Raw genomic sequence first — 24,833 nt, forward strand, 5'->3', positions numbered from 1 at the left:
CGGAGCTTCTCTCTCTCTGATTCTCTCTCTGACTCTCGGATTCTCTCTCTCGGATTCTCTCCCATCTGTGATTCTCTCTCTCTGACTCTCTCTCTCTTTGTGACTCTTCTGTGTCCCGTCCCCCCCCCCATGAATGAACGCCTCCTCATCCTCAGGTATGCCTCCTAACGCTCAGCTGCGCTCCAGCGACCGTCAGCAGCATCAACTCGTCGTGCCGGAGCCGGCCGCCGCACTCTGTGTTAGTCTGTTGTGGAGGGAACAGGCACGCTGTAGCGTCGGGGACAATTAGTGCTATAATCTAAGTGACAACTTCAAGGATTGAGAAGAAGTGATTTACAAAGCCGCAGCCATGGCGACAATCGGGGATTTCGACCCACTCAACTCCACCGTACCTGCGACAAAGATAGAAGTCACCGTCTCCTGCAGGTAAGCGCCGCTAACACGTCTCCCCGGTGCTCACCTGTCTTTCATCTTTTCTCATGTACACATTTTGGATGCTGAGTATTAAACTCAGTTTCCGTTCCTGATTTATTTCAGAGGCTCTGACTATCTGTGCGTAGTTTGGTGCCATTTTCTGTTCCTCCTTGGCTTTTCCTCACGCTTTTTAATCAGTATTGTGTAGATTAAACGTGCATGGAGCAACTCTTTCTTTCCTGAGGAGGAATTTGCATGTGCAGTGGGTGTAGAAGTGCGTGGGGGTGCAGTAACCAACAGTACCAGGTTTTATTCTGAGTGCCTTGGAGAGCTCCGAAGAGCGCAACTCTGAGATCACACAAATGCGTGGATATTAAATGTGCCAACTGACAATAATGGCACACAGAGGTTTGAAGAATGGTTATTTTAATAAGGCCTGAAGATGAAGAGAGAAGAACAGACAGGAATCTAACAATAGGCTACTATAACTCATACACACAATCTAATATTAGTACATGGACACTGTACAGCAGCACTGTTACAAAGTGTAGTGCTCAGCAGGAACAGCGCAGTACAAATGATAGTGTTTTTTAAATTGTGATGTTTTCAAGAAACAATAATAAATATGTAGATACAAATTAATGTTGAGGAGAATCAAAAATCATTAAAAGTCAAAGGATGTCAGGAGTAATGGAGATGTAACAAAGGAAATAAAAGAGGAGACAGATGATGTCCTGTGTGAACGTCCCCATCCTGACACCTCCTATAACCCCCACATAAGACTCCTTCAAGGTCAACACTTGCAAAAATTGATTTGAAAAAAAAGAAACATATTTTCAGGGCAGCACTCACACACGTTTTCCCTCTGAAAGCCTCAAATATCATTTGTACTTCAAAGCTGAACACTGCAGGCCAAAGCTTCTGGGGGGTCCGAGCAGCACACCCCCACCCTACTGCCATTACAAACCAGCATACATTACAATGTAACAAGTGCACTCTAGATGACCAATTTTAATATAACAGTGAAAGAAATAAATCATTTTCATCTACTATTTTTTATGTTAAAGTTAGAATGTTTACAAAGCTAAGTGGTTGTTCAGTCTTTATGTTTCCGTTGCTCCCTGTGCACCAAAGAAAGAAAATAGAGTTGTGGGTTTTTTTTTCAGAATTTCTTGCTGTATTATCAATAATTTCTTTTGTACTTAAAGTGGAAACAGACAACTTCTCCTCCCCTAGTGTTTCCAACTGGTATTATTGTTGGTGTCGCTGTCACAAATACCGCTTTTCCACCAAAATTAGCGGGTCTACACAGGTTTTTTAAACGCGGGTCGACCCACTAAAGATCACCTATTGACCCCATTCCCACTTCCCACAGGCAAGGCAGCCTGTCTGTGATCTTTATCTGAAGCGTTACGTCGTACGTCACTGATGTCACGTCACGAATGCGCCGGAAACGATTGTAACAGTGGACAAAAAAACAATAGACCCATTGTGAAAGAAGCGTCTGTAAAACGGTGGACAAATTCTTTTGAGCGTCACAACCCACGTGAAATGACTCGTTTCACTATCGTAATTTGAGCCATTTGGTCCAATAACATTTGGAAAGTCTAGAAGAGCCGCACGACCAAAACTTTTTTATCCCCATTCATGTTAGCCGGGGCGCTAAACCGGAAGTTGGCCAGCTTGGTCGGCGATCCAGGTATTTTCATACCCGGGAAGTCGAGCTTTTTGGCTTCAAAACACCACTGAGCAGCTTTCATAGGAATGAACGGGGCTCCACCTCCAACACTATGACCAGTAATAAAACGTCCTTGAATAGACGCATCCCAAATTCCTTTTTTGAGCAGTGGAAAAGGGGTAAAAGACATTTGGGATATTTGGTGCCTGGTGCCAGACTAAATTGCAATGTGAAAGCGAGGTTTATAGGGAACAGTAAAAGCCAGTAGTGTTATTATTCTGTAGCCATTACATGCAGCAATCAAAATTTACATAATGATGCGTTAAAAAAACTCATCTACTGCCAGTTTAAAGCCACTACAAGGAACTCTGTTTTCGTGTAATCTGGCAGCCTGTGGACAACAGATGACAAGGGTGAGACAGGCGCACACATACAGTCGTGGTCAAAAGTTTACATCATGGCAGTCTTCAGTTCCAATGATTTCTACAGCGCTCATGTGTCTGTGATGGAATGAGTGGAACACATGCTACTTCGTCACAAAACACATTCATGAAGTTTGGTTCAGTGATGAATTTATTATAGTCTTCTGAAAATGTGACCAAATCTGCTGGATCAAAAATATACATACAGTAATTCTAATATTTGGTTAAATGTCTCTTGGCCATTTTCACCTCAGTTAGCTGCTTTTGATAGCCATCCACAAGCTTCTGGTCGTCCTCTGGCTGAATTTTTAACCACTCCTCTTGACAGAATTGGTGAAGTTCAACTAAATTTGTTGGCTTCCTGCAAGTGCAAGGGCTTCCTTCTTGCAAGACAGCCTCTCAGCTCATGTTAATGTAAAACACACTTGACTGTAGACACTGTCACCTGTCTTCCAACAGCTTCTAATTCATTGCAGACTTGCTTTTTGGTGGTTTTTGGTTGACTCTTGACCATCTTGACCAGTTTTCTCTCAGCAGCAGGTGATAGTTTGTGTTTTCTTCCTGATGGTGGCAGTGACACAACTGTGCCATGCACTTTATACTTACAAACAGTCGTTTTCACAGTTGATCTTGGGACCTGTATGTGCTCCAAGTGACTTTCCTGACCTGCTCAAATCAGTAGTGTGCTCTTTCAGATCAATGCTAGGCTCTTTCCCATTGTAGTCTAGTGGGTGTATCAATCTCTTAAAATGGGCCCAGAAAAGTCACCAGCTGTTATCAATCAGAATCATTCAGAAGAAGTTATGAGGCCATGCTACAAAGAACATTTGATTCACACAACTTTCTATAATCACCTAAACTGATTGTTCAAGTTGAATGTATATTTTTGATCCAACAGATTTGGTCACATTTTCAGAAGACCTGTAATAAATTAATTATTGAACCAAACTTCTTGAATGATTTTTGTGACAAAGTAGTATGTGTTCCACTCATTCCATCACAGAAAAATGAGCGTTGTAGAAATCATTGGAACTCAAGACTGCCATGATATACATGTTCTTTACAAGTGGATGTAAACTTTTGACCTCAACACAGCTGTACATTTACAGCCTTTAACCGTGCAAACAAACTAATGTTTCAACACGACTGTGTCTTCATCAGTCAGAGTGTCAGAGAGTCAGACTTCTGTCCTTGGGCTAAGAAGCACCTGATTTAGTTGCTTTTTGCTGGAAGATGTGCAGTAAACCCTGTTTACCCATTAGACTTTGTTTTAGTGCCATAACACCAGACTACAGAGCAGCTTCTCTCCTCAGGCTGTGACACTCCTCAATTTATCCTCAGTACTCTGCTATAAAAAACAGTTTTAATTTTATGATTTAACCAACCTGGATAAGCCGGAATCTGACCCGATGACAGCCATTAAAGTAACTATAATAACTATATAGAAATAACCAATCTTCTCACTGATGATCTTGTGTGTTTATGTAGGCCATATAGAGGCATCAGAATTAAACTGAGACTGTTTCATGACCATGAAATAATCCTTGTAGTTCTTACATTTTTCTGACTCGATTATTATTTATGAATTTATCTATACAGGTTTTTATGTTTGTAGCTTAGAGAACAACAAAGAGGAATTGCTTATACATTCTTGTGTTGCATCATGACAATTAAACTAACCTTGAATCTTGAATCTTATATTGGGGTTTCAGTTTGAACCCCCTGTGTGCATCAGCTTTAAACCTGCACCTTTTGAACATTTAAAATGGTTTAAATGGCAACTATAAAAGTAGAAAATATTGTTCATAGTGAATTTACGCACACAGAAAATTATTATGTGACTCAGCAGTATCACTATGGAGTGATCGAATGTCTTTCAGTACTTTGCTTTGGTTCTACAGCCAGTTTCACTGCGCTTATTAACCTAAGCATGATCTGCTGCCAAAACGCCAAAAAATGTATAAATTAAAGTTATGATTTGCTTGCATTCTTCACATGCCCCCATATGGCTAAAAAAAAAAATCGTGACACAGTTTTCTTCGAGTTCTCTTCGAAGAGTGAAGACCGAGTGGAAGTGATACCAAGCACTCTCTTTTTGCAGAATGGCATATTTCAGACTAAATTATTGAATTATGGTTACTGATCCATTCATGTGTTCATGACTTTAATGGTAAAGCTGGCTAAACTACTTTAAATAGCCTTTTCTTCTAGCTAGCCTGTGAATGTCCCGTCTGAGATCAATATAGTGTTATCTTAGTCAATTGTATTACATCATAATGTATTTGTTATTTACAATTTTTATTATTTAACAAAATCTGCAACTAGCAAATAGTCAGATAAATGTAGTCAAGCGGAAGTATAAAGTAATAAAAACTGGAAATACTCAAGTAAAGTACAAGTATCTTTCCTTTCCTGCACCTGGCACAGAGGGCTGGCAGACCAGGAAATAATGATGAGTGTGTCCCCTCAGACAAAAGCATTTCCATGTCAGACTCATGTCTGCATGCTAACAGAGCCCGAAGCTGCTGGTTGTGGCAAGTCCTCAGTATCCCCGGGCGCCGTCAATCCAGAGGGGTTAGAGAGTAGCTGTTTCGGTTCCCTGACACTGACAGAATGGGGTTGGTGTGGTGGGCCCCAGAAGGATCCTTGCTGTAGATGAACCGGACACAGGCTGTTGATACAGGAGACACAGGCAGAGAGAGGAGGAGGAATGTGAAGGCTGAATCTTCACCCGTATCTTGAGAAAAAGATGAAGAAATCTCTAGCTGTGGAGCTGAAGCTGTGAGGAACCTCCATCAGATCAGCTGCTTGATAATGTTGGTCAGTCCCAATGAGGGACACAGGACTGATCAAACAGGATGGCTGCATTCCATTTAGGTGGGTCAATTCTAGCTCCTTGCCACTGTGCCTGTTGGCTCACTGACTTACTAACTGAATAAGCCTGCATTAATGCTATCAGGGAAACCTCTGATGAGAAGATAATGAGTAGTTTTTAGAGGGGGTGAGATTCACTGCAGCTTCAGGAAACTACTGCAGCTTTTTCAACATTAGTTGGCTGATCAACACACTACTGCACATGAACAGAAGCAGCAGCTGTGTTTAGGACCTGAGCCAACAAACTATGAACCTATATTCATTTAAAATGAGACATGGTCACACAGAGTCAATCTGGAGTTTCTGCTCTGAAATTTTCGGTGGCAAAAATATTCACAGTGGGAAAAAAGTTACAGTGCACAGTAGCAGCCTTGAATAAACTATCAGCCTATCTGTTGCAGTCAGGCTGTCTGTTATCAGCTACTCCAACAGTTTATGTGAGGTTCACCATGATAAATATGGAAGCCCATTTCCAACAAATAAAGAGGAGGATAAGATGAAAACTAAGCTCGATGAGTCATAATTATGAGAAAGGTAGAAATGATGAGATAAAAAATTCAAAATTCTTAAATAAAAGTAATAATTATGAAATACAAAACGTATGATTATGAGATGAAATGTCAACATTTAACTCATAATTTTCATATACGGATGACGCTGCCTCAATTTTCCCCTCCCATCCGAAGGCCTTTCGGCTGCCAGCCGGTTCCCAGTCGATTGCCAGCCTCCTCCTGGGGATTTGCCTAGATTCCACTGTAAACATGCCCATTCATTCAGTTGCAGGGTGTCACCATGAGATGGTGCCTCCCTCACAAAAAACATATACAGGATATTAACCCTTTAAACCTAAACCTTATTCTTCTACTCCATTGTATCTCAGAGACAAATATTACACCTTTAATCCATTTATTTATTTTAAAGCTTTAGTTTAGTTAGCATTAGGCCTACTCTTTACTTTATATTATTTTATATCAATGATCTAAAGTTATAGCTAGGTTATATTATTATAGGTTAAGCCACCCAGCAGTATATAAAGTTATAAAAATGAGTTCATCCCTGCTGCAGCCCTAAAGTTAGGAACACACATATACTATACGTATATTATTCTGAAATGGACCATTTGTTTATTCAGTTTATTCAGTCGTGAAAATGAAGACTGTGTTTATTTAGTTTGTTTAAGCACATGGAATCAGTCATTAAAGATCCGTCTCTTCTGATTAAAATGTCTCCCCCTGGGGCACCCCAGTAGCTCAGTTGGTAGAGTGTGCAACCCATGTACAGAGACCCTGCAGTGGCCCAGGGCTCGAACCCGACCCGTGGTCCCTCGCTGCGTGTCATCCCTCCTGTCACCCCAAGCTGCTCCTCCAAAAAAAGGCAAAGAAAAATAAAAAAATTCCCTTCAATGTGCCTTCAACATTTGCAGAAATACAGAAAAAATTAGCAAACGTTTTTGTCTTTGTGTTGTTTTGCATAGGATTGCTTCTGACTCGTGTAATCCGAACATTTCTAATAATTTCAGAGCGCTGTCCACAGTCCAAAAGTCAAAATATATTAAAAAAAGATCAATGTAATTATTTCAAAAGTCCACAACATGTTTTACCTAATGAAATATTCTGCTTCAATACATATTTGTTGGCATTTAACATTTCAAAAATAACATTTTCATTATGGCAAAAAAATTTTGCTCTCATATTTCCGCACGCACCTGGTCTAGCAGTAATCTAACAGCATGAGAAATTATATTTATATAACAACAATCACAAACAAGAAAATGGCTTTCAGTTTTTTCCTTTATATTAAATAATTAATTCCCCAGCCAAATTGCTTTCAATTTCATGCAGCACTGTTGAAAAACAAAAACTTAAGCATGATATTGAGTACCTCTTGATATGGTAGCCTAATAATCATTAAATATGTTCTGTGTGGAAATCACACTCTCTCACACACGTCAAATACTGTCGGCCTAGCTGATTTTTCACGCTGAAGTACCGCTTCAGCTTCCATCATCACTGCTCCTCCTGGTGGATATATAAACCATTGCAACTGGTTTCCACACATGAAGCTTAGGGGCGTTCCAGTAACGGACTCTTCCAGATCTGAGCACAGACCTGTCACGGACTGGTTAGAGCTCCGTCATGGAGGAACAGGAAGTTTTAAGAGGCTGCATCTGTATACATCTATTATTTATTCATATTTATTTATTCATAAGGCTCCGTTTTCATAAAAGTTTTTGTCTTTAACTGGCAGAAATGGGCTTCCACAGAAAGGATCATATCAGGGCAATAAATATGTCAATGACAAGTCAGTCTCTTCTAGGTCAGTGTGCTGCAAGAGATTTTTTTAATAACAACATTTTCAAATTCCTTTTAAATGCTGCTCCCTCTAGCAGGCCTACGCATGACCTCAATATTTTTATAAAATCCTGGCTACAGCCCTGCATGCAAGAAATGTTCCACCTTAACCCTCCTGTTACCCTCAAATTTCACTAACACCGTTTATCCTTGGGGTCAATTTGACCGCAGCCATTTAAACATCCAGAAAATTATCATAATCAAAGTTGTTACTCATGTTTATATGTCAGGTACTCTATGTGTATTTGTTGACTGCCTAAATAGCATTTTAAATTAAACACAGCACCCCAAACACCTTCTTATACATCCAGAATACCTATAATGTGACTTCGGAAATATAAGCAAAAAAACAAAATAGCTTACCGATTGATTAAAATTGGATCAAGGGGTATTTTTGTGTGTGTTTTAAAGTAAGCATATTATTTGTAAGAACTATTTTGTGTTATTTATAATATTTGGAATGAAAGCAATTTCCATTATCAAGGACAGTAGCATGTATTATGTTCAGGAAAAACACAATTTCAAACATTTCTAAATATTTGAATTGTAAAATAGAACCTCATCATCATCACCATCAGTTTTTTTTGTTTTTTTTACAAAAACATACAATTTGAACATTGTTAAAGATTGTCCTATGCTACTGTAAGTGCTATATATGACTTATTTTCTTAGACGTCATTTTCATGAAGAGAAAGCACCAAGAGAAATGGCCTAGAAGGCTGCTGTGCAAGCTTTTATATGTTTGCTCCTCCCTTGAACTATCACTGTCCTCACGGGAACCAAATGTCTCCGCCCCCAAGTCGAAATATCGGTGGTTCTCCCACTACTACAGGTGCAGTCAGGTAGATCTATATACTATTGAAACAATATTGCAATTGTTTGTGAGAATTGCCAACAGGTGTGGTTCTTGTGGGGGTTGCCAGGTTTGTGTGTGTGTGTGTGTGTGTGTGTGTGTGGGGGGGTGGGGGGGGTGGGGTGGGGGGGGTTTAGAGATGTTAAACATTGAATGGAGTCAAATTGACACCAAGGATAACAGGAGGGTTAAAAGATGCTGCTCTTAGTGAATTAATTTTTCCTGCAGTTTATAGCTCAATAACATTAAGTAGTGAGGATGAAGACAGCAAAACATCCCTTCATTTTTTGGAATAGCTAAAAAGGTAAAAGTTCAGATGTTGTTAAAAAAACGTAACTGTGTGCATGCACACCTGTGCGCTCAGGTGCACGTGTCTTAGGTGCGCTCTGATACTCAAACAAATAGCACTACACCCCTGCTGGTGAGAGAGAGTTATATGGAGCTAAATCAGGGTCAAATGTTTTGTACTTGAAAAAGTAAAATTTGAAACTGAAATTTCAAGTTTTGATCTTGAATTTTGAAAAATACATCAACGTATTCAAAATAAAAATAAATGTACAAAAAGTTTTTTCAAGTTAAAAATAATTATGATCAACTCTGGTAATTCTTTTGAATAAATCATTTATTTTCATTTTTCACTTTCATATGTTTTGATATTTGGGATCCTATTTCTTTCAGTTGCATGTTTCATCTTTTCAGATTCAGATCTTAGTTTTTTTTCAGTTTCAAATCTTTTTTTCAGTTTCAGATCTTTCTTTTTCAGTTTCAAATCTTTTTTTTTTCAGTTTCAAATCTTTTTTTCAGTTTCAGACTTTTGACCCTGATCTAGCGTGGGGGGCGTGGCATCAACTGAGAGGGCTGTGGAATCATGACTGACAGCTTAACCAAAAGGCTACAGACCTTCCCCGATCATGTTGCCTTCAGGGAACGTAGGATCTAAAACGATTCGGCTACGCCACATGATTGGCAGTGAAAAAACTGCTGTCAGTGACAAACTTCCATTTGCACACCATGCACGAATATCCTGCACGGCTAAAACTGTTTTAATTTCCAAGGCTGTTTAGATGTGAGATGTGGAAGCTGTTTTAGACAGTAGGCTACTGAGGACCAATTGTAGTACAGGAGCGACAAAATCACGCCAGATTGTGCACAGACACCCACACTTTAAGTACTGAAATGTCCAATTTCCACGTAGCACTGTGAATGCCTCGCAGTGTCCGCTGGCCATGGCGTCCGGTTCTGCTGGCTCACCTGCTGGACCCAGCACACAGGCGAGAAAAATAAGGTTGGGAAATTGTGATAAATATCAAAATGAGAGGTCGTTTTGTAACAACATACAATGTTTCTGACATCTTTTAAGTGGTGAATTGTCAAAGCTAGAGGTTAAGCATAGGGCTAACATTAGCATCGAGTGGCTGCTAACGCAGTAGTAGGTAGTAACATTAGCCTATGTACTGCGTGAAAAACACAGATAATGCTGTTAATTTGAATAAAGGTAGTGCTGTTTTGTGGTTGCAGGAGTGCATGGGGTGCTGAAAAAAACACAAAACGACCTCTCATTTTGATATTTATCACGATTTCCCAACCTTACTTTTCTCACCTGTGTGCTGGATCCAGTGCTACGTGTTGGACATTTCAGTACTTAAAGTGTGGGTGTCTGTGCACAATCTGGCGTGATTTTGTCGCTCCTGTACTACAGTTGGTCCTCAGTACTGTCTAAAACAGCTTCCACATCTCACATCTAAACAGCCTTGGAAATTAAAACAGTTTTAGCCGTGCAGGATATTCGTGCATGGTGTGCAAATGGAAGTTTGTCACTGACAGCAGTTTTTTCACTGCCAATCATGTGGCGTAGCCGAATCGTTTTAGATCCTACGTTCCCTGAAGGCAACATGATCGGGGAAGGTCTGTAGCCTTTTGGTTAAGCTGTCAGTCATGATTCCACAGCCCTCTCAGTTGATGCCACGCCCCCCACGCTAGATCAGGGTCAAAAGTCTGAAACTGAAAAAAAAAGATTTGAAACTGAAAAAAAACTAAGATCTGAATCTGAAAAGATAAAACATGCAACTGAAAGAAATAGGATCCCAAATATCAAAACATATGAAAGTGAAAAATGAAAATAAATGATTTATTCAAAAGAATTGAGTTGATCATAATTATTTTTAACCTGAAAAAACTTTTTGTACATTTATTTTTATTTTGAATACATTGATGTATTTTTCAAAATTCAAGATCAAAACTTGAAATTTCAGTTTCAAATTTTACTTTTTCAAGTACAAAACATTTGACCCTGATTTAGCTCCATAGAGTTACACATATTCTACGATTATTGTTGTTCTTTTGATGGATTTCATCTGTATGTTAACACCCTCTTGGATAAGATGGAGATAATCTTAGTGAAAGAGTAAATGCTGATTATTACAAATCCTCTGTTCCAAACCTTTTTAGGTCTAAATATGATTTCAGGATTAAGGTATCAAATGTGAGGCTTATTGGGCCTTTCACTTTCAGGCTGCTCAAATGGGTTAGGGTTAGGGTTCCTGCTCTAATCAAAAGTTTTATAAATCTAAATAAATCAAATGACTGTGTAAGATGAAACTGTTGTGACCCAATTCCTCAGTTCCCCTCGGTACTGCAGGGAGTTTTAGTGTCTTTCAGCTCATTGTTTTGATTTTACAGCTTGGTTCAGTCACATAGCAATTAACAATTAACCCATTAATTTACCATTGAGACCTGAATACAGCGGTGGCCCCTCAGCCTAACTCCCAATTTTGCCCAGTGACCACTTGCGGTATTGCAGCAAAAAATTGCCCAGCAGCACAAAAAGGACCATTATAAAAGAGACATCTGTAAAACTTTTGATAGGAAACCTCCAACTGCGAACAAGGTCGATTATGACTCTTTCTATAATCCATTTTTGATCCATGGATCAAAAAAACTCTACTTCTGTTCTGGACCCTATCCCATCCTCCATCGTGAAATCCTGCCTCCCTACAATCTCCCCATTAATCGCCATCATTATTAACTCCTCCCTCTCCTCTGGCTCTGTCCCCGAATCCCTCAAACTGGCCGCTGTCACCCCCATCCTCAAAAAACCCGGCCTGGATCCTGACATCATCTCAAACTTCCGTCCTATCTCAAACCTCCCTTTCCTGTCTAAGATTCTGGAACGTGTTGTCGCCTCACAAATCCAAACCCACCTCCACTCTCATGAACTGTACGAACCTTTTCAATCTGGATTTCGCCCCAAACACAGCACCGAAACCGCTCTCCTGAAAATTACCAACGACCTCCTCCTCTCTGCAGACTCCGGCCACCTCAGTATACTCATCCTCCTTGACCTCACTGCAGCCTTCGACACCATCAACCACTCCATCCTCCTGTCCCGCCTACAAACATTTCTCAACATCACCGGCTCCGCTCTTTCCTGGCTCAAATCCTACCTCTCAGACAGACAACAGTTCATCCATGTCAACAACTGCTCCTCCTCCACTGCCCCCCTGCTTCAAGGCGTCCCCCAGGGCTCAGTGCTTGGCCCACTCCTCTTCATCATCTATCTACTCCCCCTTGGCTCCATCATCCGTCGGCATGGTCTCCGTTTTCACTGCTATGCCGACGACATCCAACTCCACATCTCCACAAAATCCATCACCCCTGCCACCCACTCTACCCTCACAAACTGCCTGTCAGAACTACAATCATGGCTGCAAAAAAACTTTCTGAAACTAAACAGTGACAAATCTGAAATCATACTCATTGGCCCAAAACATCTCACCACATCGACCCAGAACGTCACCCTCAGCTTTGACAACATCAACCTGTCTCCCTCTCCCTCCATCCGTAACCTTGGCATCATCATGGACAGTACTCTTTCATTCGAACAGCACATCAGCCGCCTCACCCAAACTGCTTTCTTCCATCTAAAAAACATTGCCCGCCTCCGCCCACTACTCTCCTTCTCTGCAGCTGAGACTCTCATCCACGCATTTATCACTTCAAGACTGGACTACTGCAACAGCATCCTCTATGGCTCATCTTCCAAAGTCCTCAATAAACTTCAATACATCCAAAACTCTGCTGCCCGCCTCCTTACCCACACCCGCTCCCGTGAACATATCACCCCCGTACTCCAAAACCTTCACTGGCTCCCTGTCCCACACCGAATCAACTTCAAGCTCCTCCTACTCACCCATAAAGCCCTCCACAACCAGGCCCCTCCCTACCTCACGGACATGCTCCACCACCACACTCCTTCTCGAAACCTCAGATCCTCAGACGCTAACCTTCTCTCACCCCCCCTCAGGACCAAGCACCGTACCTGGGGGGATAGAGCCTTCTCCATTGCTGCCCCCTCCCTCTGGAACTCCCTCCCCAAACACATCCGTGACTGCCCAGACTCATCCACCTTCAAGTCATTACTCAAAACCCACCTCTTCAAACTCGCTTTTCATCTGCACCTGTAGCTGTCTGCTGTACTCAACCTGTTCTCCCAAAAAACCTACACAGATCCATATCCTCATACACTGTTCTTTTTACTACATATTTCTCCTCTATCGCACCATGCACTTGAGTTTATGCACCATGCACTTGATTTTATGTATTCTTGTATGTATTCTATTCTTGTAAAGTGTCTTTGAGAGTTTTTAAAAGCGCTGTACAAATAAAATGTATTATTATTATTATTATTATGGAGGTTTTATGATTGTAAAACTTTCGTTGAGCCTAGGAAAGCGATTTAAAAATCTGTGACATCATCAGAAAGTAATGTCTGTGGGCTCTGTGAGAACTTGAGGGCAGGGCCAGCAAAAGAAACACTACTGTGTATATTGAGTGGACAGCATAACCAGGAAGTAAGACTGGAAGCAAGAAAACTTATTTGGTGAGCATGCCAGGCAAGCAGTTCTCAATGGACTGAATAGACGCCGACTTTGAATTCAGTCAGAGTCCTTTAAAGCAAGTCTTTCAACTCAGCAGCCATCATTGCAACAGCCCCTATCTAAGTGAATTGGGAGAGAGCCAGAACTTCACTGGTCAGTGGTCACAGGAACATAAAAACTGCATGTATCAGTCGAATTTGATTAAAAAAAAAAGTTTTGGGGACCAAATTATAAGCCCCAAAATAAGGTTTAAAATGGTTTTATCCCATTACACATGCTCGATGTTTCACGACTCCAACTTATTTTAGAATTTAATGTCTGATGTTTGAATAAGATCACCTTTTTTGGTAATCCTGTGTTCAGGGGTGGACTGGCCATCTGGTACAGTGGAATCCCGGTGGGCCGCCACATTGTTGGGTCAGTCAGATGCTTTTGTTTACTTTGGCCCAACTTTCCTCTTCTCCGGCCTACTCTTCTACTGACTGTTATCATCAATTAACTGGGTTAAATGTTCCGAGTTGATCAACTTTTATAGGAAATGTTAAACTAGCAGCTATATATACCACTATCGCTGTGCTATGTCCTTTAGAGTCTGTAAGCCTATGTATTTAAGGCTATGTATGAATAAATCCAAATAATGCAATGATCTTATTGAAAAATTCTGCAGGATTGTCTAAATGGCCCTAAAGTCACAATTCTTTTTCACATTCATTCATGTAAATATAACAACAAAAATATAATAATACTAATAATAATCATAATCATAATATTAATAATATTAAAAAATGTGTGCTTCTACACTAAATGTTGTATGTTGTAGGTCTATATTGAGTACCTCTGTAGTCTGATCATGCTTGTTTAGTACATGATAGGAGAGCATCATTGTATTTATTTTAGGACACCTTTGGGATTAATGGGATCTTCAATATAAATAGGATTATTTATTTAAGGTCATTTTGTAGTGCTGGTCAGAGATGGAAAATGCCAGGGCCGAATTTCACTCCCAGTCCACCCCTCTTCCATGGCTATTAGAAGTCCGTCTGCAGACACACCATATTAGTTCAAACTGCTGTGAATCTCAACTCTGCTGACTTCTTTTGTCTCTTTATCATGTCCACTCTGTGAAAGCGTCATTTCCTTTGAATCACTTGTGTGTTTACACAATTTGAATCCTACATGGGGAAGGCGGTCATATGGATATATTGAAAAATCTTAAGGATCAGCTTATAATAGGCCCATTTATATAAAACAACTTATTGAACAAACACTTCTATTCATGAGGTTTGGCTTTCCTTTTCTGTCCTAATCCTGGCACCATAAACTCTAGTCCTCTTGTCTCAGGGAACCAATGGGATTCCTGGTCAAATGTTGGCCTCTACTCAATTGTCCTATCTTGCAAATGTTGTAAAATGTATTCACTTCAGAGACTGTAAACATTCTGTAGACATGAAAAGGATTTCACTGTGAATATGACATGCTGTATACGTCAGTAGATGTGGAACTCTCTAATGGCTCTGAAGATGATTCAAGACGATGTGCATCAGCAGTTAAACCTGTTACAGAAACAATCTTGAGGATGACGATGTGCTGTTGCGTCGTGGTGATCTTGTTATTCTGTCTCATCTGAACAACTGCTGCGTCTCCCAACAAGCGAGCCTTTGAACTCAGCCTGATCTGTGCATCACCATCCTCCTAACTCAGCTTCTTTCATCATCCTCTGTCTGAGAGGATGTGGCTGATGTGTTTTGACAGATACTTGATATTTGAATGATATAAAAAGTTTCATGGAGCCACACTGTCTCATTACTGTGTGAGCGTTGGTGTATTGTCAGGGGAGGTTATCTGGAGGTGACTATGTGACTTAATTTCTAAAAGGCTCTCCTGGTCTGTGACTCACTTTTTAGATCTTGAGAAGAATCAGCTTGATTTCTAATATGAGGAGAGCTTGCCTGAAGGAAAAATAAATCAGCCTGTCTCTCTGCACTTGACATCCCAATTGATCTATTCTCTCCCATCTCTCTTTTCCATTAAGGCTTCACCCTCAAACAGCCCGGATGTCGTGATGTAGCTCAAAGCCACTTGCAGGTGGTAATGAGGTGGATTGCTTTTTCCATTCAGGTGAAGATGCTTGACACAGAGGTTTCTGTTCAAATAGATAAGACATTAGTCAAATAGGGAAATGAGAATCAGGGGAGAGCCGCAAGATTCATGTCCCTGCACTGAATGAGTATATTAATATAAAGACAGGCAGGTGGCTGTAACTGACCACTCACAACTGTAACAAGGCAGAGAGAGAGAGCGACAGTGCAAGCAACAAAGAGTGAGTATAACAATATGAACATGTGTGTCCACATGATATAAAAACTTCCTTTGACCATGAAGTCTAATGTTATTCTACAGTTCAGTGGTTTATCAGTCAGATCCAGTGTTTCCCCTAATTGTAGCAGCAGAGGTGTCACATGCACGCAATTTTTTTTTTGTAGGTTTGCAAGGTGCGCTGTCCGGGAGGTTTCTATGTGTCAGCTGGCAGTACATATGAGGTGTGATGAGCCAGTCTTTTAAACTCATCTAAAAATTTCAATCTGCACGGGCGAAAATTAAATATCACCTTTTCTCAAGAGCAACTTGAAGAGGACAGCAAATGTAGGGGTGTAACTCAAACACTCCAACACCCAACAAGATAAGAAAAACTACATTAATACTGCAAACACTGCTCGTTGTTTCTATAGTGATATACTGGGGACGAAAATCATATTTTTCCAGGATGGGGGGGTCAGGCCAGCTGATGTAGTGGAGCGAAGTGCTCACGCTTGGGCGTGTGGTCTGACCAGTGTTTGGAGGTAGATGGGTGCAGTTCCGTTGATGGCCTTGAAGGCCAGTACCATCGTCTTGAATCAGATCTGGGCTACAACAGGAAGCCAGTGGAGGTCACGGTTGGGGGGTCACATGGGAGAATTTGGGTTGATTGAAAACAAGGCGCGCTGCATCGTTCTGGATACGCTGCAACGGTTTAGTCGCAGAGGCTGGGAGTCCAGCCAAGTGCGAGTTGCAGTAGTCCAGGCTGGAGATGACCAGCGCTTGGACCAGGAGTTGCATTGCGTCCTTTGTGAGGAAAGACCGGATCCTGCGGATGTTGTAGAGGGCAAATCTGCAAGATTTGGCCACAGCAATGATGTCGAGGATTACGCCCAGGTTCCTCGCAGTCGATGATGGCGATACTGTGACGTCCTCGACCGTGACTGACAGGTCCATGCAAGGGCAGTCTTTCCCCGGGATGAAGAGGAGTTCAGTTTTATTAAGGTTGAGCTTGAGGTGGTGCGAAGTTGTCCAAGCGGAGATGTCTGTCAGACATTCCGAGATGCGCGTTGCAACGTGGGTGGATGGGGGAAAAGAGAGGAACAGTTGGGTGTTGTCTGCATAACAGTGGTAAGAGAATCCATGTGATGTGATTGCAGAGCCTAGTGATCTAGTGTATAGTGAAAACAGAAGTGGTCCTAGTACTGAGCCTTGAGGGACACCAGTTTCCAGAAAGCAGGGTTTGGACAAGCCATTCCATATGACCTGAAAGGTGCGATTTGTCAGGTATGATGTGAACCCGGTAAGAGCAGAGTCAGCGATGCCAAGTTCAGCCAGAGTGGAGAGGAGGATTTGGTGGTTGACTGTGTCAAACGTTGAAGATAGGTCGAGGAGAATGAGGACTGATGAGTGGGACGAGGCTCTGGCAGCACGGAGGGACTCAGTCACTGCGAGGAGGGCCGTCTTAGTGGAGTGAGCAGTCCTGAAGCCTGACTGATTGTGGTCAAGGAGGTCGTTTTGTGAAAGATAGGAGCACAGTTGGATGTAGACGGCGCGGTCTGTAGTGTCGGATGTCAACTGAGTCTAGGGTGGGTTTCTTTAGGAGTGACTTTACTGTAGCTGTCTTGAAAGGAGTTGGAATAAGGCCTGGAGGGAGGGAGGAGCTGATCAGGGTGGTGAGGAATGGCAAGATGTCGTGTGAGATGTCTTGTGTAGTTGTTGTGGCTGCTGTGACCTCTGGTATGTTGGTGATCATGTTAACTGTCTGCTGTTGTTCAAAAAGTTTTCAAATTGTTGTAAACTGATAACTAGATATAAGTTATCCACGTCATTAAAATTAATACAAAAAACATGAATGCCACTCACCATTTACTTTGCTGTCATAGACTGACCTCTCAGCATGTCCAACTGTGACTGACCTCCTGCATCCCCAGTTATTGCTGACTAACTGCGGCAGGGTGACTACTCTGAGTAGCTGATATTTTTCCAACCAAATGTCACACAAATTTAAAACATTCAAAAATAATTGTCAGCAAGTTTGCCTGAAGTACTGTTACTGTAAACACCTTAAAGCACTTATGAGTAGATTGTTTATATGATTATGGCATCTTCCACATTATTCTGATGGTATGGGTTTTTTTTTGTGACAAGCATAAAGACCCTTTTATCTCTTAAGTGCATGGACAATGAGACACGAAAGGATGTCTGTCACTGTCTTTATTTACAAAGAAGGAACATCAAAATGTTCTAATTCTATACACAGTCTATACACAGTAAAATGTCAATAGCATTACTTTCATGAATTAATTAAATAATTTGTTTAATTTCACGCATATTGCAGCCTTTCTCTATGTGGTTGGGTCTCTGGTGGAGCAGAGGCTCCAACACTTTATATTGGATTGGACAAATCTGTCAGACCGTGTGTGTTTCCATGAAAATAGATCAGTAATGACAGAAATTATTCTGCTGTTTAACCACACAAATCTGATTTGATCACTTGTCAGTGACAATATGGAGGCTCCATCTTAAAGATCAAGTTTGAATAAAGTGTATGCATGGTGTTGTCTGTGTGTGTAAACAGTGCTGTCAGATGAAGTGTTAGACAGGTAGTCAGATAGTGTGGAAGCAGGCTGTGTTTTCCTCTGTCTTATATAAGTTGCAGCCTGCCTGTCTGCCACCCAAATGCTGCTCCTCTAGATCCTATTAAACAAGCTGAGTGTGGCAACCACCCTGCAGTCTGCACTGATTACCGCTGGCAAAGGATTGTTCAAATGCGACAGTAGGAAATAAATGACCTCCCCGCTCTGCAAACAGAGCACCTATTAGCCAGCCCCCCCACCCCAATATATCTCTGACTGGTGGGGTGTCAGAAGTTAAAAAAAATACTCTAGCTCCCTCATACCTGAAATGGACTAAAATTGATGTATTAGGCAGTGAACTTTATAATTTTAGGTGGGGATATGTGATATTATAGACACATACTTGGGTTGTATGCAGCTAATAGAATATATTATAATTTAAGATTTCATTTAAAGATATTATATGCAAGATTTTAAGATTTTTAACCAGACTGTTATATATTTAGCTGAGTTATGTACTAACATTATCCCAGATGTTTCCAACTATGTTCAAACCACTTGACCATGTGTAGCCTCACCGTAACTTCCAGGAAGGAAGTCAGCGAATGAGACTAAATGTAATGTTATGATATCATTAGAATTGTCCCGCCTCAGGCTTAGAGTTCTTTTAACAATGTTTTAGCACCCCCTAGTGATAGTTTTGTTGGAACAGGAAGTAACCTGTCTGTTCAGGAAGTAGTTCTCATGTAACCTGAAAGCAGCCTTTCCTCCTCAAGCAGACCGAGGAGCAGACACATATCCTATCCACTGCCATCCTTTCGTTTAAGCTTGTGAAAGCATCACCTGTAAGTTTCTGTGTCATGTAAACCAATATTCTAATAGTGTTTGGTGATATTTGTGGGGAGGATGTTTTTGTGAACTTTTGTGGGAACTGTGTTGTATGAGTGCAAGTGCATTATTATATTTTAATATTATTAAATTTATAGTAGAAATTTAGACAGTTTTGGTTTATTTAAAATTCATATAGTATGTAGCAGTAAATCATAGCTACTTTGTCATTGCACCAGATGTAAACACTACTGAGTTGCTTCTGTATGTTGTCATTTTCTACAGCTACAGTTTCACTCCTTGATTCATGAATGCATCAATAATGGCATCTTATTAAAGGGCACAACTAAGATGATCCCTGACTCTTATGCATATATTCGACAGTTTGGCTTGCTGTTGAATTATGTTGCCACATAATGAGAACAGTACAAGAATAAAACTAAAACATAAACTTATCCATGAACATTTGTGCCTGAGTTATGTCAGATAGATTTTCATCGGCAATGCTGGTTGTTTAATGGTGCGTTCACCACAAGTGGAGCAAATGTTTTCCTAGCAATACTCGTGTACTCTAGCTTAACTGTGGGATCACTTGTGTTTATTCACATTACTCAGGCGAGTGTTAATTCACCCAAAACAGCAAGATTACTGTGCATTAGCTGTAAGATAGCGAGCAATGGCACAAGGGTGTGTGTGTGTGTGTTTGAATTCAGTTCAGCCTCTGACTAAACTCAGCACTCAGCACAGACTCTGGTTCTTCTTTTTCCCCTTTCCTCTCTGTAACATTATGTTCATGACGTAAAGTCCATTTCCCCTCCAGCTCCAGCTCCAGTCAGCAGTCGACATTATAGAACATAAACACCCGACAATGGAAGTCACCTCCGCGGATCACTGCTGCAGTCAGGTTGATAAACAGGAGTGAAGATAAATCCACTTTTTAATCCCAAAAGTTAAAAAGTAACGTAGTCCTTCGGTCAGTTAACGGCTCTGGATCAGAACAGAATCTGATGTGACTGCGGGTGTTTATTCCTCCAGAAGGTCTGGATCTGAACCCAACTTTCTAATCCAGAACTGGCTGGCTCTGAGCAGCTGAGCAGTGGCTATGCCCCCCACACAGCACTCGACAAACATTTTTTGTTTGTTTTGATTTAGACCCAGAGCAGCAGAATTGACATAGTGTGCATTTAATAATCATTGCTGTTTAAAGCTTGCTTGAAATCTGATGAAAATGTCTCTTGAACAAACAGCCACAAATATTTTCTAAATTGATGAATTAAAGCTACAGTCTTTTTTTAAAAATTTATTTATATAGCAAAACACACTTCATCACTTCATCACTGAGTGCCAACTTTCATATCACACACAAGTCATGTGATCATTGATATAAAAATATTGATCAGGGAAGCTTTTCGACTTGTTAAAGAGTGTCCTCAAATTTATTTTTGGCTCACTGTTGATGTTTTTAAACCAACTCAGATTCTGTTCAGTGATGACATTCTCCAAGTGCGAATGGTAATTGTTATGGGTTAAATCAGATCAAATCCATTTTATATCTATAGCCCAAAATCATAATCACATTGCCTTAGTGGGCTTTACAATCTGTACGGTGAGCGACATCCTCTGTCCTAATACCCTCAGTTCGACTGAGGAGAAACTTGCCATATTGAGAAAAAAACCCTTTTAACGGGGGAAAAAAGATGGAAGAAACCTCAGGAAGAGCAGCAGAGGAGGGATCCCTCTCCCAGGATGGACAGACATGCAATAGATTCCGCATGTACAGAACAGAACAACAAAGTCACAGTTTACAAATTGCATTTACAGAATATTGGAAACAGTAATTACTGTACAGTAATACAGTACAGTTAATTTATAACAGGGACAAACTCCACAGCTGCTGCCGACGACACTGAGCTAGTGCTAAGACTAGCAGGCCTGCTATCAGGCCCAGGGCTAAAGCTGTCTGCAGTGCCCATCGTGCTAACAGGGAGAACTTTATCTGCAACTGCAGAACAGTCAGCACGAGCCATCATAACACTGTTTATTGAGGCTGTGTTAACTGTGGTGAAAGGCAAAACCGGTAGGCTAGGCTAGGTTAAGGAAAGCTACACGGGCAGCAACAGACTACCCACTAACAAAAGATTGGTTCGAAAAAATTTAACAAGGGTTAAAAGCCTAAAGTAAGCTATGGTAAAGTACTAGTGGGACTATGAAAGACTCGAAGAATAAACAGTTAAGACGGATAGACAAGGACAGAGACATGGTAAACGACAGCTTTCGATGTCATGGAAATCCCGGTGGGCGTTACAGGAAATGGTGTCAAATCACTTAAAAAAGTGAAAAGAACTACTGTCTTGTGCATGAAAATCAAATGCACATTAAGCTCATCCACTACTTCTACACTCTTCTTTCTGTCTCACACCATGAAGGTCACATTGCTTCCTGCACTGGTACCGAACACTAGCATTGCTCTTGAATCATGTGCTGTTGAATCATCCAATACAATTATAACAGACCTTGTTCATGGCAGACATTTTGAAATGTCATAGCAGGAAAAACACAATTGTATTTAATAAAATAATGGCTGCAGTCCACTCAGGTAAGGTCCTAGTATTGTGCATGCTAGTCCACTGAAATAGCTTTTTGAGAAACTGATTGGAACAGATTGTTAAAGCAACAATATGTAACTTTATGGAGAAACAGTTGATTGTTGAGTCTCATCCCAGGTCGTCAAACACTGAGGGTTGGCGATGAAACTGAGCCACCAGTCCAAAGTGTTAGTATTTGACAACCTTGCTTGAGGAGGGTCCAGCTGCAGCTTGGGCGTTCCCGTCATGACACAAGAACGCCCATTGGGCATTCCTGGTAGCGTTTCATCGACCAATCGCGAAGAGTTTCGCATGGCTTAGCTTGCTAACGTTAGTTCTATGCTACCCGTACAGACCATAGACATATATAAATAGATGCCTCACTGAGTGGGTTGGCCTGCTGCTGCGATACGTCGACGTCGCCGCCATATTGGAGGAGGCAGATCCGCCCCGTGAACTAATACAAGTCAATGGAGTGAACTTTAAATAGCGCCCTTCTACAAAGTGCTAAGTTAATGCCTCTCATTTACACATTCACACACATACAAATATATTCAGGAAACAGACAGGAACCAAAAACAACGTGTGTAACGTTCTCTGATGATTATAAACGTTATCTACTCCTTATATGTTCAGTATACAGGTAGGCACCAAACCCACATGTGTTTTTGTAATGTTTTCAAGTGTTTACAACTGCCAATGTATGTAACTCTGTTACTGTGATGATACATCATACATGACAGTTAAATATTGAATCTGTTTCTATAATAACCACATCCTGACATGTAAATGAGACATCTGTGCGAATAAACAGCACCAGCGTTTACATGTTACTGATATTGATGAATCGTTTTTATATCCAGTGATTTTAACTACTAATAATGACAATCATTGGGACAAGAAAATTAACAAAGTCTGCAAATCATAATAAAACACTGCTACTGCCTGGCTGGCTTTTACATAGAGCAGGTCTAAACCGTACTCTTTAATTTAATTTTTAAAAAACTCCTATACTTATATCTATACAGCTGTATGTGCGAGGAAACAAAGAACATATATCACTGCTTGCAGTTTTAATTATTTATTTTTGTTTGTTTCTGTTTCTTTGTTATAGTTCCTCTGTCTCGTCTTGTGCCATGTCTTGTGACATTTGCAATCTAAATGAATTAATCTGGTGCACTTTGAGAGTATCAATCACGTATCACATCAAGAAGTTGGAATGACAATTTCAAGGTTTTTAATAATGAAATATGAGCAGTTCACCAAAAAAATGAAAATTTGATCATCAGTTACAATTTTAATTGTAGTTGATTTGCAGCATTTTTAACAATGATTTGCTCCATAACAAGCATGTTGAGAACTTTGTCCATTCTGAGATTTGTCGCTTCGTCCACATTCATAGAAAAGGTGGCCTTTTTTAGCTTTTCAGCCAGCTGTCTCTTGAACTCGGGGGCAAGGCCGTGTGTGTTTAAGTAACTAGCGTGGTTGTTGGAAACCGATAATTTAGCCAACGCATTTTTGTCTTCTGCTAACTTCTTGCACAGCTCCAGGGGCTCCGGGCCATTGTGAATGAGAGATCGTGTTCAGCTATAAACGCAGTCATACGAATTTTCTGTTCACACACACGGTCGGTCATAGATGTAGCTGTGGTACCTGTAGCCGTTGCTCCCGGTAAGGTCGATGTGTGGGAGAGAGCACGCACGGACGCTATGTGACCCGGGTCTGAAGCATGACGAGCTAATACTTTTTTCCCGCTGCTATCATACACTAGTTTTCTGGAGCACGGTACACAAAAACAAGCGGTTCCAGGGCGGCATTCTGAAGGGCCGCCATTCCGAACATTCACTTTCATGTTTCAGAATGCCGGCCCTTAATTATTTTTGAAAAAAGGTCGCCATTCCGAACCTGAAACCCTAACCCTAACCCGGTCAGAATGGCGGACCGTCGGTATGGGGGTCGCCCCCCAAAACAAGCTCCTGGCTCCTTCAGTTTTTGACATCAGCTACTGAGAGGCTTTCCATCTGCTCCGGCCTCCTCTATCCAACCCCAGCGCCACTTATTTTTCACTCCCGCTTCCCATCTCGAGGTTTCTTCGCCTGGTTTAATATACCTGGCATCCATGCTAGCAGTATACAGTAAACCAGCTCCTCACCACTCGCTAACATTGTCCGAGGTGCCTGAAAACTTAAGGCCCGCCCTACTCTGCCTCTGATTGGCTAGAACTCCTTGGTTACCTTGAGTACCATTGGTAGTTGGAACTATCACTTTAAACGACTGGTTACAGTTTGTTTTTTTATCATGTTGCTGTGGCAACATAACATAATACAAAATACATCATTGATTCCTTCACATTCATACAGGAATAAAACATTTTCATTTAGTGTGGCATTGACTTATCTAATCCTTACAGCCTAGTGATACACCTACCCTTTGGAGATGAGCTGGGAAACAGAAGACAGAAGGAACAGCTCCATCTCTGATCCTGACGGTCTGACCTGTTCAGTCAAAGTCCTCCGGACTGAAATGCTCACTGCAGAGTATGGATGAGGGCTAGCAGAAAACCCTTCCCTTCTCAGAGCTGTTTCCCACTGCTGTCTCAGCCCTTTATCTATGGGAAACTTACATAGTATGAGAAAACTTAGCTAAGCAACTTACAACAATCAGATTAGTTAGTTCGGGGAAATTTAGTTAAATACGATTGACTTTTTTGTTGTTTGGAGGCTGGTTTCACCGCGGGAATTCATAGTGTTTTGCACGGGACTTTGTAGTATTATCAACAAAGTAACCATATTCTGTTCTCAAAATGATGTTACAATGATCAAATACAATCAAAAGTAATTGTTCCGTCTTACTGGTGAAAGGTAATGGGATCTGGGATCTGGTTTCGATGGTCAAACGGTTGAAACATTTCCAAGAAGCACACGAATGAGGCATCCTCCGATCGCTCTGGCTCGCTCTGGCTCGCTCCGGCTCGCTCCGGCTGCCTCCTCCAATATGGCGGCGACGTATATGTATATATGTCTATGGTACAGACTACTAGATCTTATTTTGAAACTTCTGTTTGAGAAAAACTAACC

The 24,833-nt window shown here is 41.1% G+C and overlaps 1 protein-coding gene across 1 annotated transcript in view; it reads left to right on the forward strand.

The window, feature by feature from the left end:
- Nucleotides 1-349: 349 nt before the first annotated feature.
- LOC140997979 (copine-9-like) overlaps nucleotides 350-24,833 on the forward strand; it is a 325,346-nt gene continuing 300,862 nt past the window's right edge. Inside the window, exon 1 of the mRNA XM_073468074.1 lies at nucleotides 350-426. Coding sequence (XP_073324175.1) covers nucleotides 350-426 — 77 coding nt within the window. The remainder of the gene's footprint in view (nucleotides 427-24,833) is intronic.

Source organism: Pagrus major, chromosome 6 (genome assembly GCF_040436345.1).
Source record: "Pagrus major chromosome 6, Pma_NU_1.0".
NCBI lineage: Eukaryota > Metazoa > Chordata > Actinopteri > Spariformes > Sparidae > Pagrus > Pagrus major.